The sequence below is a fragment of the Arachis ipaensis genome, chromosome B10, assembly GCF_000816755.2.
Source record: "Arachis ipaensis cultivar K30076 chromosome B10, Araip1.1, whole genome shotgun sequence".
Classification (NCBI taxonomy): Eukaryota; Viridiplantae; Streptophyta; class Magnoliopsida; order Fabales; family Fabaceae; genus Arachis; species Arachis ipaensis.
In genome coordinates, this window is record NC_029794.2 from 67818093 (window position 1) to 67835037 (window position 16945).

At 31.9% G+C, this 16945-nt stretch overlaps 1 protein-coding gene, 1 long non-coding RNA gene and 1 pseudogene across 3 annotated transcripts in view; 1 reads left to right on the forward strand and 2 right to left on the reverse strand.

The window, feature by feature from the left end:
* On the forward strand, positions 7943-8780 carry LOC110268427 (annotated as a pseudogene).
* On the reverse strand, positions 9163-11004 carry LOC107620677 (serine/threonine-protein kinase OXI1-like). The gene is made up of 2 exons (XM_021113660.1): positions 10563-11004; positions 9163-10131 (listed from the first exon to the last, which is right to left on the reverse strand). Exons 1-2 carry the CDS (start codon positions 10922-10924, stop codon positions 9228-9230), a joined length of 1266 nt encoding a protein of 421 aa, XP_020969319.1. The 5' UTR covers positions 10925-11004; the 3' UTR covers positions 9163-9227.
* The window catches only part of LOC107621838, a 5748-nt gene continuing 4452 nt past the window's right edge, over positions 15650-16945 (reverse strand). For both annotated transcript variants that reach the window (XR_002355765.1, XR_001615959.2), the window contains one exon: positions 15650-16342. This is a non-coding gene — a long non-coding RNA (uncharacterized LOC107621838). The remainder of the gene's footprint in view (positions 16343-16945) is intronic.

Consider the following 16945-nt stretch of genomic DNA (forward strand, 5'->3'; position numbering starts at 1 on the left):
TAAAAAAGGGTTAAGTAGACTTATATGTATTACGAGGAGCTAAGTTTGGTGTTGCACACCAAAATAATTTAAGGGTGAATGAAGGATGCTAAGTTTGGTGTTCCACCAAAAATCTCATTTAAAAACACATTCTAACCCTCTGCATAAATGGTTACTAGCTCCAAATAATCTGGGAAATCACTAAACCGTTGTCTGTCTTCTAGTTCTTAGTTTTATTACTTCTTCTAGTTTTTAGTTTTATTACTTTTAGCAAAAGCACATGATTTCATGTAACTGATGCATCTTAGACTATAGCAAGGAACTAAGTTTGGTGTTCCCTCACCAAATTAAGTTCAAGAATCTATAATAATTCATGCATGCTAACCATCTGCCTAAGTGCTTGGGAAAAACAAGCAACATCCAATAATTATGCAGAAAAGACACTCAACCTCTTAAAAAAATCTCCACAAGGGAAAATGCAAAAGTAAGAGATGATGATGACAAAAGGAAAGCTGCAAGACACCCCTGAGAGGTTGTATTGTTACAAAATTTACTCTGCTGTGAGATATTCTGAATGAGAAGTTGCTGTTTACCTTGATATTTAGTGCAAAGAGTGCAAATTTTGATGTCTGTTAAAAATATACTAGCTGCATTATGCTTGTTGTCACTCATCTGCTTTAAATTCATGTCTTGTTTCCCTTTTGCATCTATAAGAGAAAATGTTTGAAATAGAAAGTGATTGTCCAATGTAGTAGGAATTAGAATAAAGACTTGTGGTGGTAATTGCTTGATTGAGATTATAAGCTCAATAATAAAAGCTGCAGAATAGAATATTCTTTGCAGTGTGAACTTAGTTTCTATTATGAGACTTTTTAATTAATGAACATCCCTACAAAATAAAGAAAAGTAAGAAAGAAAAAGGAAAGAAAAGCCAAGGATTGTCAACAAGAAAGAAAGAAATAAATAATAGGGCTAGACACCAATAGCTTGGACCTTAGGACATATGCCTGTGGTGTTTCTGTACTAGGATATGCTTGGACAATTAGGTTTTGAGGATTCTTTTAAAACTTGGTAACTTGGATTAACTAATCCGGGATTATCAACTGAAAGTCTATTATCAAGAGCAACCTAGTTACAAAGTATTTAGTAACCCAAAGAGGTGTTGGGCATCAATGTTCCTAAGAAGAATTATGAGCCAAGTATCTGTAGTGAAGAAGTGTTGAGAAAAATTGAGCCAAAATGCTACTGCAACACTTGACACTGAGCCACCACTGAGAAATAAGCTTTCTAAGCAAAAGAATGATGGAAAAATCAAAAAGGGATCAATCAAAGAGCAAGGAATTATAATAGCAACTCTAGTGAATCCTCAAAGATGCATTTCTTATCTATCAGCAAAGAATAAGTGAGCTGCATCTTGTCTGCATAAAATTCCATAGTCTTAATTCAATTACCTGCTAAATAAGGATATATGTTTCTTTATTTCATTTCATTTCTTCTCATGTTTAGTGCTTGCTTTGGGACAAACAAGGTTTAAGTTTGGTATTGTGATGACAAGTCATCTTATGCTAGTTTTACAAGCATTTTTCATTAGTTTCATTAGGTTTTATGCACTTTCTTGCATAATAAGTAAGTAATTGGAGTGGATTTTCATGATTAACTTGAATCAATCAACCATCATTTATTTTACACAAAATCATAGGTTTTATGCTAGAATTAATTGGTTTTATGAATGATGCAAAGATCTAGTGATTTTGGTGGGACTTTGATTATTTGTTTGGTTGCTTGTAGGTGAGGAAATGAAGAAAAGAGGGAGGCCAATCAAGGGAGCAACGTTCAAAGAGTGAACTTGGAATTCACTAATGCAACACATCAAAGAGGCAAGGGATAGCGTTCAAAATTTGAATGTGGCGTTCACTTTGTGAACTTTATCGGGCTCTCCAGCTTTGGAGGCAAGCTTTTGGCCATCCATGCACTAAGGGAGTTCAATAAGTGAACTTGGAGTTCACTAATGCAACGCCCATGAAGAAAAGTTTGGCACATAAAGGAGTAGCGTTCAAAAAGTGAACGCCACGTTCTGATGCACGGAAAACTTGTCTCGCAACAAATTCCCCTTCGGCAAGTGTACCGAATTGTTGTCAAGTAATAACTCATAAAAGAGTGAGGTCGAATCCCACAGAGATTAACAGATTAAGCAATCAATAGTTGATTGATTAACCTAGTTAGACGATTCAGATTTGGATGATGAGTAACAAAGGAATGTAAATTGCCTGAATGTAAAGAAAGCAATAAAGTGCAGAAAAGTAAAATGGCAAGAAAAGTAAATATAAGAACTAAAAATAAAATGAACATTGGGATCAAGAGATATTGCAATCCTCCGGATCAAGTTCATTCTCATCTCTTCCTCAATCAATGCATTCATTAATCTCCTTGGCAATCTTAAGTGATCGAATTTCAATTCCTTGTAATTCGATCTCTCAAATCTTGATCAATAGCCAATTCCTTGGTCAATTACTCATGAGAAGAGATGAAGTATTATGGTCACTGATTATACCACATGCATTTCCCAAATCAAGTGTTGGAAGGATTATAGTCACATATCCATCCACACCCAATTTGGTCCAGCATGAGAAAGCATTTCTAACATGATCTCTTCATTCCTCTTTCAAGGTTCAGAAGAGATCCAAGTATGAATAGTTTCTTTTCCAAGATAACTACCCAACTGGATGAAGATCGAAAGCCCTCTAGTAAAATCAAGAGGAAAGAAAGAAGAAGAAGAATAAGAACTACACTTAATCCATTGAATCACAATAGAGCTCTCTAACCCAATGTAAAGAGTTAGTTGATCAATGCTCTACAAAAATAGAAAAGAAAGAAAGTGCAGAAAAGTAAATATGAAGATTCAAACTGAAATTGAAAATTCAACATTCATAAATGAAAATTATAACTAAATGAAAGAGAAGGAAAAGTGTGTGAGGGGAGGGAGTCCGACGACCCCTCTTCAATCCCCCTTCCAGAATTTCAGTCCAGCCTCCCGAATTCTTTCAATGTAAAGACTAAGGCCTTTATATAGGCTCTCCTAAATTACAAAATGAAATTAAAAGTAAATTACAATTAAATGAAAATTCCTATTCTAGATGCTTCTTGTGGCCTTGATTGGTTGACGATTGTGGGCTTGCTTGCTTGATCTTTGAAGTGGACTTGAGAGAGAAGTGAGTCAAGTTGAGGTCCAGGTGCTAAAGTTAGTGCTAAAGTTAGCCACACTAACGCTACAAGTGTGGCGTTAGTGCTAAAGTTATTGTGGCTAACGTTGCACTTGCTGCCCAGTTGGTGTTTTTGGGGCTTAAACCATACCTCTTGTTTGTGCTCCAATTTCATGCTCACTATAGAGTATTATATATAGTTGGAAAGCTCTGAATGTCAGCTTTCTAACGCAACTGGAATCACCTCAATTGGACCTCTGTAGCTCAAGTTATGCTCCTTTGAAGTGGACATGGTCAGTGACAATGTTTGGTGTCACTAACGTTGTCGACCACCTTGTTTCTTCACGTTAGTTTCTTTAACGTGGGAGTTAACGTGGCTTATTGTGACTTGGCCAACGTTAGTGATAAAGTTGAATGTCACTGACGTTGGCTTCCTCTTTACTTCTTAACGTTAGAGGCCACGTTAACTAAGTTAATGTGGCAATTAACGTGGCCGCTTATGAGCTTGGTCCAACGTTAGTGATAATGTTAAGTGTCACTAACATTGGCTCCATTTCCTTTCTTCAAAGTTAATGGCACTAACTTTTCTCACTAACGTTGGGGCTTTCCTTCCTTCCACGTTAGTGCCCATGTTAGTGTAACTAACGTAGCCACTAACGTGGCTTCTTCTCTTCTTCTTTTGGCCTGAAATCAATCAAACAAATTGCATCAAAGTCTTGCTCTTAATCATGGGATCATGCATCATCCAATTTATCATATAATTCATGCAAAATTCTCATAAAATCATGTAAAGTGCACAATGTATGCTTGAATCAAGATGTAAGTGAATATCTACCCAAAACTAGCTTATTTCCTAAGAAAATGCATGAAACTACCTTAAAAACAGTAAGGAAAAGGTCAGTGAAACTGGACAAAATGCCCTGGCATCACGTTCACTAAGTGAACGCCACGTTCACTAAGTGAACATTTTCGAAGAGAGAGAGCCAAGGGAAACAATGCGTGCATCCAAGGCAGCACTCAACAAAGTGTAGCGGTCAAAATTTGAGCGCAGTGTTCAAATAGTGAATGCTAGAGCAACAAGGCGCAACAAAAGCGCACACGAGAGGAAGCGCGCAACAAAAGGAGCACTCAACAAGTGAGCTTAACGTTCACTAAGTGAACGCTAGGCAAGAAGGAATGCGCACCAAAGGCATGCCTTGGAAAAGTGAACTGGGCGTTCACTAATTGAACTGAACGCTCCCCTGGGAGTGTCACCAAGCCACTCCTGACCCATGCCACCAAGTTCCATTTTAGATCCATTTCTTCACAAACCCAAAGGCCCATTCCAAAGTGCTTAGTGACAAGAATAGAAAATGTATAAATAGGAACAAATTTGATTTGAAGAGGACCTTTAGCTCATTTTAGTTTCTCACTTTTAATTTTCATTTGTTTGAATTTGGGAATTGGGATTGGATCTATTTTCTTTTTGTTTGTTCTTTCTTCTGCAACTTCTACTTTTTGTTTTGGGTTTTGAACTAAGATTGGAGGACTCTACTGAATTCTTCATCTTAGGATCATCTTTTACTTTTCCTTTTTGGTTTTTTCTAAGAATTGAAAGTTGGATCTAAATTTCCTTTTCTGTTTTCATTTTCATTTCGTCTACAATTTCTTTTCTGTGTTGTCAAGAGAGTAATTGGGATCTAGATCTGCATTCTGTTCTCATTACTCCTTTTCAATTGTCAATTTCTCTTAGGATTTCATAATTGAGTTAAGTTTTCCTGCTGTTTGTTTCTCCAGGCAATTTTCCAATTCTGTTTTGCTACTGAGATCTAGATCTGAATCTGTGAATCTCGTAGTTCTTTAATTTACTTCAATTTACATTTTCTCGTTCAATTTTGAATCCCAGTACCCAAATCCTTTTACTCTTCAAGCAATTTACATTTTCCAGCAATTTAGATTCAGCAATTTAAGTTTCTTATACTTTAAGTTTCAGTCATTTATCTTTCTTGCAATTTAAGTTTCAGCTCTTTTACTTTCTTGCTCTTTAAGTTCCTGCAATTTACTTCATCTACACTTAAAGATTCAGCAAATTTTTATTCTGCATTTTTATTTACTTGAAATTTAGCTTCTGTTAATCAATTTTCACTCAAATCATCAAATATTTGCTTAACTAAATTCATCACCTAACTAAAATTGCACAATCCATCAATCCCTGTGGGATCGACCCGGTATACTTGCCGGTGAGTTTTGTGTGGAATCGTTTTTCCCTCATCAATTTAGATCTCAATTACTCTCTTGACCAAAACGTAAAGAAGAATTTGCAGAAGAAATAAAATGAAAACAGAAAAGAAGATTGAGATTCAATTTCCAATTCTTAGAACTATAAAAAGGAAAAGTAAAAGATGATTCTCAGATGAAGAATTTTAGTGGAGTTCTTCAATCTAAACCCAAAACAGAAAATAGAAGTTGCAGCAGAAAGTAAAATAAGCACAAAAACAAACTTAGATCTGATCTCAATTCCCGAAATTCTAAAAAGGAAAATTAAAAGAAGAAAACTAAAAAATGAGCCAAAAAAAGTCCTTCTCAAATCAAACTTGCTCCTATTTATGCACTTTCTATTTCCATCATTTAACACTTGAAGTGGGCTTTTTGGTTTGGCCTTGAATGAAAATGGGTCAGGGGTGTTGGTGCTCCTTTCAGTGGAGTGTTCAGTGCACAAAGTGAGCGCAGCGCTCACTCCCTAGGCGTGCCCCTTCGCGTTCGCAATTTTGCTTCTCTAGTGCTCTCTTGGTGAGCGCTACGTTCCAAATTTGAGCGTTGCACCATACGTGCATGGCCTCTTTAGTGCACAATTTTCCTCTTTTAGCGCTCCCTAAATGAGTGCTACGCTCGCTTGTTCAGCACTGCACCATTTGGTGCTTCTTTGGTGCGCGCCTCTCCTCACTAGCGCTGCCTTAGTGAACGCTACGTTCAATTTTTTAGCGCTACTTAGTGTACGGATGGCACGAGACCTTTGCTTCCAAGCTTGATTTCCCCGAAAAAATTAAGAAAGTGAACGTGGTGCTCACTTCCAAAGTGAATGCTAGCTGTTTGTTCTTTGAGCGTGGCGTTCCTTTTCTAAACGCAACGCTTCCCTGATTGCTTCCCTTTTCTCTTCATTTCTTCACCTACAAGCAACCAAACAAGCAATCAAAGTCTTACCAAAATTATAAGGTCTTTGCATTATTCATAAAGTCAATTAATTCTAGCATAAACCTTATGATTTTGTGTAAAATAAATGATGTTTGATTGATTTAAAATAATCATGAAAATCCACTCCAATCACTTACTTATTGTGCAAGAAAGTGCATAAAACCTAATGAAACTAATGAAAAATGCTTGTGAAACTAGCATAAGATGACTTGTCATCATAAAGTGTGATCTCTCACTTTACATTGTTTAAATAAGATCAAGAAAAAATATGTGACAGAAGATGTTAAATGGTAAAAGATTATATTTTACCAAACAATTAAGAAAAAAAATGGAAAAGATCCAGTCCCATGGTATTTAGTGGATAGCCAATAGTGGTGCATAGTTATTTACTTTATAATTTTTTTGTTTTAAATTTTATTAAAATGTGAATGGTTTCAAAATTTTTGGGAAGACGGGAGAGGTCGAGACACTAAAAATCGTTCTTAGTGGTACATGATTATTAATTCATAATTAATTTATATTTTAATGTGAATCGTTGTTCTTAATTGTGATATGAATTCAATTCATATTTTAAATTTGAGTTTCACTAGGAAACTAACTAAGAGTGTAATTAAGTGGAGCTAACTAGTTGAAAAAACAAGTTAGTTACAAAGAAAAAAAAAACTCCCACTATCCTAATTTTTAAAATTTTAAAATTAAAAATAAAAGGAAGTTGGCTTAGTTGCCTTATATTGTAGTTGACTCCCTAAACTTTATTTATTATTATTGCTTGAATTTTTGCTAATCTAAAAAAAATAAATTGATATAATACAAATTAGATTTTTTTTTTAATAAAATTGGTTTAAATTGTAAAATAAAATTAAATCGATATGATTCACATCGTAACAAAGTATATTGAATTTTTATCTTCTTAATCAATCAAAATCGTACTACAAAATATGATCTTATCTTATTGATCGTGCAAACAAAATAGTTATGAATGTATCTCGTGAACAAACAAGATATGTTGATTAAATTTTATTACTTCTCTTGTTATTAGTGCAAATTAGATATGTTCATATCTCTCATTTGGATTGTTTATATCCAGTTCATAAATAGGAGAAAATGCAATTTTTTCTGAGGACGTCTGGATCCAAATTTTTTTTAATTTATTTTATTTATTTAAAATAAAAATCCTTCAAATATAGTAACAATGACAATTTTATTCTCTAAATTTTTTTTACAATTAGGATTTCCAAACACCCTGTAAAAAAAATTAAACGAGCAATTATAACAATATTTTCTTTACGCATAAAAAGATTGAAAAGATTTAGAAGCACACAAACAACATTTAAAATAATAATAAAAGGACAAATAATCCTTGAACTTTTAAAATTTTGACAAATAAATCTCTTAGAAAAATTAATTACAAATACATCCTTGACTTTTGCAAACGGCGGACAAATACATCCTTCCATCCATCTATCTCTCCAAATACAAACTGAAATGGCTGAGGTGGTGCAATGTTACGTTACGAAACGACGTGTCCGTTACAACACCAACGTAGCATGCAACAAAAAGATAGATGACAAATAGGTCCCTGCATTAGAAAAATGTCATCGTTTTGTTGAACCAGCAGATTGTCGATATCGGCAGCGAAGTTGGGGTTGCCAGACACAGGGTTGATCTTTTACGATAAAATGTTGGATCAAGGCCACCTCCTTACTCAAGTTGTCTCCATCCCTATCATTGGCGACTGTGACATCGGCTATGGCAATCCCATCAACCTCAAGAGAACCGTCAAGGGCTTCATCCGATCTAGTTTTGCTGGAATCCTTCTTGAGGATCAGGTCTCTCCCAAAACACGCAGCCACACACAGGGAAGGAAGGTTGTTTCCATTTAAAAGGTTGTCATCAGGATTAGAGTTGCCATCGTTTCTCGAGCTGAGATCAGCTCTGATATTGTCATCATTTCTCGCACTAATGCTCGTCAGGCTGTCTCCCTCGAGGAATATGCTTGAAGGAGTAGGCAAGACACCAATACTTACTCCTCAGCAACTTGAAGACAATGGTTACAAAATTATTGTTTATCCTCTTTCTTTGATTGGTGTCTCTATACGAGCAATGCATCATCTCATTTTCCATTACGTTCACCAATTCAGTTGAATAGTTTTCAGGATTGAGATGAGATATATCATGGTTGGATTTGTAGGATGCACTCGCTGCCCTTAAAGGAGGCCACATTCCTCCTCCAGGAAGCATGTCGTCTTTTGAAGAAATCAAGGATATTGCAGGGTTCAACAAAATGACGACAATTTTTTATTGTAGGGACATATTTGTCCTCTATCTTTTTAGTTACATGTCACGTTCTACGTAATGGATATATTGGCGCCACCTCAGCCATCTATGCATTTTTTGGAGTGGTAAATAAACAGAAAAATGTATCCGTCAGCTGTTTGCAAAAGTCAGAAATGTATTTAGAAATAATTTTCCTAAAAACGTTATTAGTCAAAATTTTAAAATTTCAAAGATCTATTTGTTTTTTTTTTAAATTAACATTTAATGCCAAAATTATAACCTTGTAACCTATTAAACCTAATCCAAAACATCAAGTTTTTATATAAAAAAAAGCAAAAAACAAAAACACATAAAATGTCATTAAAATAAATTTTATTATTAAATATTCTTAATTGTATAATACCTTTTGAAAATCTTCTGCCACCTTTTGATTAACTCAACTTCTTTCCTGTAATTGCTAAAAAAAAGTGAAAGGGAGAATAATGCCATATGTCACAAAATTGGAGTAGCCACACAAGATCTATAGATGTGAATTTTTCTGAATATCCACACCGTAAAATTTTTCTTAAAAAGAATAAAAGAATGCCATTGACAAAAATATCAAAACATTAAGAAGTCTTCGTTTTGAGTTGGATTGTCAGTCAATTTGTCAACCCACACCGTATTTTGATTTTTGTTATAAACCTTATTCTGATTTGCACCATCAATTTTCTTTTTCTCCACCTCTTTAGGCTTCTCTTCCTTATTGTCATTCTTGAAAAATATTTTACGAACAAACGACTCTACGTCTTTTCTAGAAAACCCTGCTTTGTCCTCAATGTCATTTTGAGGAATATATGGTGGACGAGCAATTTGCAAAACTGAGTTCCAGTTCACACCCTTAAAGAAATCATGGCACTTGATTTCATGTACCTCAATCCTACGGTCTGGATGCTTTTCAAGTAACTTCTTGATCAGGTCCCTCAACGGTGTGTTTTCACCTGATAGATCTGGTTGTTTCATCAAGATCCGTTGAAATGTCTCTTTTCTGTTTACGCCCTTAAACGGTGTCGTTCCATACGACATCTCGTACAAAACAACACCGAGGGACCACCAATCAACACCGAAGTTGTGTCCTTCCCCAGTTATAATCTCTGGTGCAACGTAATCCTCTGTTCCGACAAATGAGTTGGATTTCTCCACTGAGTCGGACTCGCTCCGTGCTGGTGAGTTAGTGCCGAGTTGACTGTCTGAGTCAAGAGGCATGATACCCGAGTGACAACAGTAGCAACCTGGTAACAATCGCTTTCTTCGGTCAACCAGTAATGCTGAGTCGGAACTTGGTGATGATATGCCACTCAACAATTGCGGTGACTTTGGGTTCAACTTCTTGGAGAGATCAAAATCCACGAGCATTATGTGACCTGTTTCTTGAATCAATATGTTCTCTGGCTTCAAATCTCTGTACACTACTCCAATACTATGCAAGTAGTCCAATACGAGGACCAATTCCACAGCATAAAACCTTGAAGGGTAAAACAAAATCGCATGGAAATAAATAGGAAAATGCATATTTTGGTTAGCAAGGAAATGAGAAAAAAGATGCAATTCTTGCTTTTTCAATAGTAGCAATAAAGGGGGAAAATTAATAAAATATGTGTCTAAATTATTTCCAGAATCCCATTTACGTTTTTTGTTTTGAAAAATATAATCTTAAAGGTAGCAAAAAGTAAAGAAAATTATCCCCTTTATGTATTTTAAATTTCTTATACCTCATGCATTAAAAAGATCGAAATGCAAAAGTTTAACTTTTTCATGTTTTTGGTTGTTGTTCAATCTAAATTCGAAGCTTGATCTAATGTTTTAGCATAGTTTTTTTTTATCCTAATTGTCCATACCTACTCGATCGGTACCAATGGCACAACAACGAAGAAAGGTAAAGATAATAAAAGGTACCTTATGGCATCAATAGGAAACGTCTTCTCCGATTGTTTCCTTCTTAAAGAATGTAAGTTTCCGCCGTGGCAATAGTCAATGGCAAACCCTAACAGCTCCTCGGTTTCTAAGACCCCTCGCAACCGTGGCAAGAGAGGGTGATTAAAACGACGCAATATTTGTTGTTCGAACGAGACCCTCTTGCAATGGCTGCTATTTCTCATCCGAACAAAAGCTTTTGAGACCACCTTCAATGCCAGCCATTGCTTCTCATTTTGCCCCTCATTTATTTTCGCCAAGAAAACCAAGCCCTTGGCACCACGTCCCAAGGCGGATACTACTTTGAGATTACAAAAGTCCAACGTGTTGCTACCATTATCCATGGCCCTGAGGTGGTCAGGAACCGAGGAAAAGCTAGGGGAGCCGGCTGGCTCAGGAAATAATGTTAGGATTTATTATTAACTTTGTCTTTTGAGAGGTCTTTTATAGGGTTGTCATTGAAATCTTTGCACGGGAGCAGGGAGAAATAGATGATCCTATCACAATGGCTATGATGTTGAGCCACGTGGAACTTGAATGAATTTAGTTAGATGAGTTGTTAACGATACATAGAGATTTGACAAAGCGAACAAACAACTCAATTGGAGATTGATGATCCATCATGGACGTAAACATACAGCAAGTCATTAATAAGATTATTACCGTGTTGTTTCAACTTTCAACAATAATGTTCCATTGGTCCTGAACAACCATATTTCTAACCATACTACCTGCATACCAAAATTAAGCCACCACATAACATTTTTGTCATATTTCATACAAATCATAAATTAAAAATCATTAGTCATGTACCAAATAGGAATTAATAACGACTTTATAGTTTTATTTATAACTAGTGTAAAGCCTGGGCTACGCCCGGGTCATGTACATAATCTATTTTATTGTATTTATATATAGTTTATTTAATAAAAAAATTAATATATATTTATGATCTAATACATATATATCAAATATGTTATCTTGTAATGAATACATAACATTTATTTCATACAAATCATAAATTAAAAATCATTAGTCATGTACCAAATAGGAATTAATAACGACTTTATAGTTTTATTTATAACTAGTGTAAAGCCTGGGCTACGCCCGGGTCATGTACATAATCTATTTTATATTTTATTGATATAGTTTATTTAATAAAAAAATTAATATATATTTATGACATAAAAAAATTGATTATACAAATATTTTTATTGTAATTACATAGATAACGATTATTAACTATGTTATATTCAATTATATATTTAGACCTTAGACCCACTAATTCAGTTTATGATAAGTGCATTATTAAATAATTGAATAATAAATCCTACAAATTGCATTAATGTGTGTTATTTAATATCCATAAACCGAGCTAAAATGTACAGTAAAATCCTAATAAGCATATTATAAGGTCTTTAGAGCATGTCATTGACACATAACGAACTATATTAATTGAATCATAATATTCACCGTTCTCGTAATAGAAAAAATAATACTTATCATTACATCACCATCTTCCTATCAGAATGCTACTTTCGATACTTTAAATACAAAATCACTATATACAGTAGTATTTTAGCAATTCTTTCTTCTCTTATCTAATATGTGACTACGAAGAACAACTAAGTTTCCAGCTGATATACATACATTAGTTACATTGTCTTGCAATTCGAATATATGCAATTCTAAATCTAAACTCCTATGTTTTCATGTGGTGTGCAATTTTCCTTTCATATGATCTCTAAATGAGGCTCGTTTTCTTACCTTATAACTGATGTGCCAAAACTCGTGAGTCAGTGTACTTAATTTATTTTATTATATTTATGTATAATTTATAAAAAAAATAATATATATTTATTTAAAGGATTAATTTACTTAGTACATAGATAAATTAAGTGATTAATTTCTTTTGTTATATTAAATTCTTATTCTTTAATAAATAAATTCCAATAAAAATTACTCAAATATCGCATCAACAAATTCCAACTACTAATTACATAAACTAATAATGTATTCTCAAAAAATTAGACACATTTGTCATATAACTTCATCAGCATAATTATTCTAATAAAACAAAACAGCAGTTGAGATATATAGTTATTTAACACGATAGTTGATACAACATAATTAGCATTTTTGTTCTACTTAATCATATATAATTGGCTAATTTATTAAAGCTTTTGCCTCATCAATTTTAGTTTTCATTTCAAAAATTTTTTGCTTTTCCTTTGCATATTCAATAGAAGATAGTTTAATTTATCACAAAATATATTGTTCTAGTATAAAAATACACAAAGGTCATTGATGTTGAAGTATTGATGTTGAAACATAGAACAACACTAAATAAATTTTGGACAATTAAACTAACATAATTTCAATTAGACCCTTATAAAAAAACATAACGAAATATATTTTAGCATTTTTTTTACACATTTCTCAATCCTCTCCTTCACTTTTACCTGCTCTTTTTCTTACAAAGAATTAGACATACTTAAAATTTAGTTACAGATAAATTAAAACATCATATATTAAATATTTAAAAAATAAGATAGGACATAAAATTAATAAAAAAAACAATAATATAGTTAATAGAAGACAAACATAATAGATTATCCAATAACAAAATGTTAAGAATAAATTTTAACTATTGGTTAATCACGTCAGGTGCTCAACAAATAAGAACAAAAGAGTTCATCCAAAAGAAAAGAACCAACTTCTTGTTACATATATCAAAAGACTCCAATTATACTTTATAATATTCTTATTTTACTAATATGTTCAACATAGCACCAATAACATTATTATATACACATATAGCAAGTAATTAATTTACACCATAGGCTTAAACACTCTTCAAACTCTCAGCAACTAAGACACGTATCCAATACTGCATAATAAACAATTGACAAATAGAAATACACATGAATACATACCGAAAGCTTATCGATGAATAAGAAACTAAAATAGAAGCCTAAGGAGATGGTGCTTGCTATCAAGTCATCCAAGTCATTGTAAAGAAAATATTATTCGTATTTGTATGTATGTAAAATCATGGCCAACTTCGAAGTTTTGGCGCATAGATTGTGATTTTGTAATAATATGTATATGTTAGTACCTGCCAGAGAGAGAATATTAAGCCCTGATTAATTTGAGACACTAAAAAAAGAAAAAAAGCCAATAAATATCATAAATTTTCGCCAATGTAAATTAAGATGACTCAAAAATCAAATCACATAGCCTATGACCCAACAACAACTTAAAACTAAACAGCTAGAAATTGATTTGTTACTAATTACTAATACTAATAAGAAAAAATTAAATAACACAATGCAAGGAACATACCTTTAATCCACACAATTTTCATAATAACAAAAATGGTTTAGTATTCAATTTTCATACCTTTAATCCACTCCTTTGAAAATTATGAACATTAAGAATAACTCAAATTTTGTATAATCTTATCTTATGTTGCACTAAATTATTATTAATAGATAAAATTGCTAAGCTTACATCTTCTTTCAAAGGAACTATATACAATCCCAATGAGAAAAAATTACTTTCGGTTTGTTTTTTCCGAAATCAAACACATAAAAACACAAAGGATTAGCCTCTATCTCAAGACATTATTATTACCAAAGCAGTTCACATATAAATCATCTATACTTATTAAAGAAAAAACTATTATGTATCCGTATTTTAAAAAAAAATTATAATACTATGTTATTATCAAACATAAAAAAACATTAAATTGATTATACAAATATTTTTATTGTAATTACATAGATAACGATTATTAACTATGTTATATTCAATTATATATTTAGACCCGAATCTAACTAATTCAGTTTATGATAAGTGCATTATTAAATAATTGAATAATAAATCCTACAAATTGCATTAATGTGTGTTATTTAATATCCATAAACCGAGCTAAAATGTACAGTAAAATCCTAATAAGCATATTATAAGGTCTTTAGAGCATGTCATTGACACATAACGAACTATATTAATTGAATCATAATATTCACCGTTCTCGTAATAGAAAAAATAATACTTATCATTACATCACCATCTTCCTATCAGAATGCTACTTTCGATACTTTAAATACAAAATCACTATATACAGTAGTATTTTAGCAATTCTTTCTTCTCTTATCTAATATGTGACTACGAAGAACAACTAAGTTTCCAGCTGATATACATACATTAGTTACATTGTCTTGCAATTCGAATATATGCAATTCTAAATCTAAACTCCTATGTTTTCATGTGGTGTGCAATTTTCCTTTCATATGATCTCTAAATGAGGCTCGTTTTCTTACCTTATAACTGATGTGCCAAAACTCGTGAGTCAGTGTACTTAATTTATTTTATTATATTTATGTATAATGCATTTATAAAAAAATTAATATATATTTATTAAACGAAACTTGTGACTCAGTGTACTTAATTTATTTTATTATATTTATGTATCATTTATAAAAAAAATAATATATATTTATTTAAAGGATTAATTTACTTAGTACATAGATAAATTAAGTGATTAATTTCTTTTGTTATATTAAATTCTTATTCTTTAATAAATAAATTCCAATAAAAATTACTCAAATATCGCATCAACAAATTCCAACTACTAATTACATAAACTAATAATGTATTCTCAAAAAATTAGACACATTTGTCATATAACTTCATCAGCATAATTATTCTAATAAAACAAAACAGCAGTTGAGATATATAGTTATTTAACACGATAGTTGATACAACATAATTAGCATTTTTGTTCTACTTAATCATATATAATTGGCTAATTTATTAAAGCTTTTGCCTCATCAATTTTAGTTTTCATTTCAAAAATTTTTTGCTTTTCCTTTGCATATTCAATAGAAGATAGTTTAATTTATCACAAAATATATTGTTCTAGTATAAAAATACACAAAGGTCATTGATGTTGAAGTATTGATGTTGAAACATAGAACAACACTAAATAAATTTTGGACAATTAAACTAACATAATTTCAATTAGACCCTTATAAAAAAACATAACGAAATATATTTTAGCATTTTTTTTACACATTTCTCAATCCTCTCCTTCACTTTTACCTGCTCTTTTTCTTACAAAGAATTAGACATACTTAAAATTTAGTTACAGATAAATTAAAACATCATATATTAAATATTTAAAAAATAAGATAGGACATAAAATTAATAAAAAAAACAATAATATAGTTAATAGAAGACAAACATAATAGATTATCCAATAACAAAATGTTAAGAATAAATTTTAACTATTGGTTAATCACGTCAGGTGCTCAACAAATAAGAACAAAAGAGTTCATCCAAAAGAAAAGAACCAACTTCTTGTTACATATATCAAAAGACTCCAATTATACTTTATAATATTCTTATTTTACTAATATGTTCAACATAGCACCAATAACATTATTATATACACATATAGCAAGTAATTAATTTACACCATAGGCTTAAACACTCTTCAAACTCTCAGCAACTAAGACACGTATCCAATACTGCATAATAAACAATTGACAAATAGAAATACACATGAATACATACCGAAAGCTTATCGATGAATAAGAAACTAAAATAGAAGCCTAAGGAGATGGTGCTTGCTATTAAGTCATCCAAGTCATTATAAGAAAAATATTATTCGTATTTGTATGTATGTAAAATCATGGCCAACTTCGAAGTTTTGGCGCATAGATTGTGATTTTGTAATAATATGTATATGTTAGTACCTGCCAGAGAGAGAATATTAAGCCCTGATTAATTTGAGACACTAAAAAAAGAAAAAAAGCCAATAAATATCATAAATTTTCGCCAATGTAAATTAAGATGACTCAAAAATCAAATCACATAGCCTATGACCCAACAACAACTTAAAACTAAACAGCTAGAAATTGATTTGTTACTAATTACTAATACTAATAAGAAAAAATTAAATAACACAATGCAAGGAACATACCTTTAATCCACACAATTTTCATGTTTTCAAAGTAGTTTAGTATTCAATTTTCACACCTTTAATCCAAGCAATTGAAAATTATGAACATTGAGAATAGCTCAGATTTTTTATAATCTTATCTTATATTGCAATAAATTGTTATTAATAGATGTAATTACCAAGCTAACATCTTCTTTCAAAAGAAGCATGTACAATTCCAACGGAAAAAAAATGCTTTTGACCTATTTTTTCTGAAATCAAACACATAAAAACACAATGGATCAATCTCTGTCTCAAGACAAAGCAGTTCACATATAAATTATCTATACTTATAGGAACTTCCTCATATTGCAGTAGCCAAAGAGTTTTTTTTTTTTTTTTTTTTTTTTTTAAAAAT

Bases quoted from the DNA above. Each gene is read 5' to 3' on its own strand.
- LOC107620677 (XM_021113660.1), bottom strand. From the start codon at position 10,924: ATGGATAATGGTAGCAACACGTTGGACTTTTGTAATCTCAAAGTAGTA. The intron at 10,132-10,562 runs GTACCTTTTATT...TTACCCTTCAAG, and splicing joins TTTCCTATTGATGCCATAAG to GTTTTATGCTGTGGAATTGG.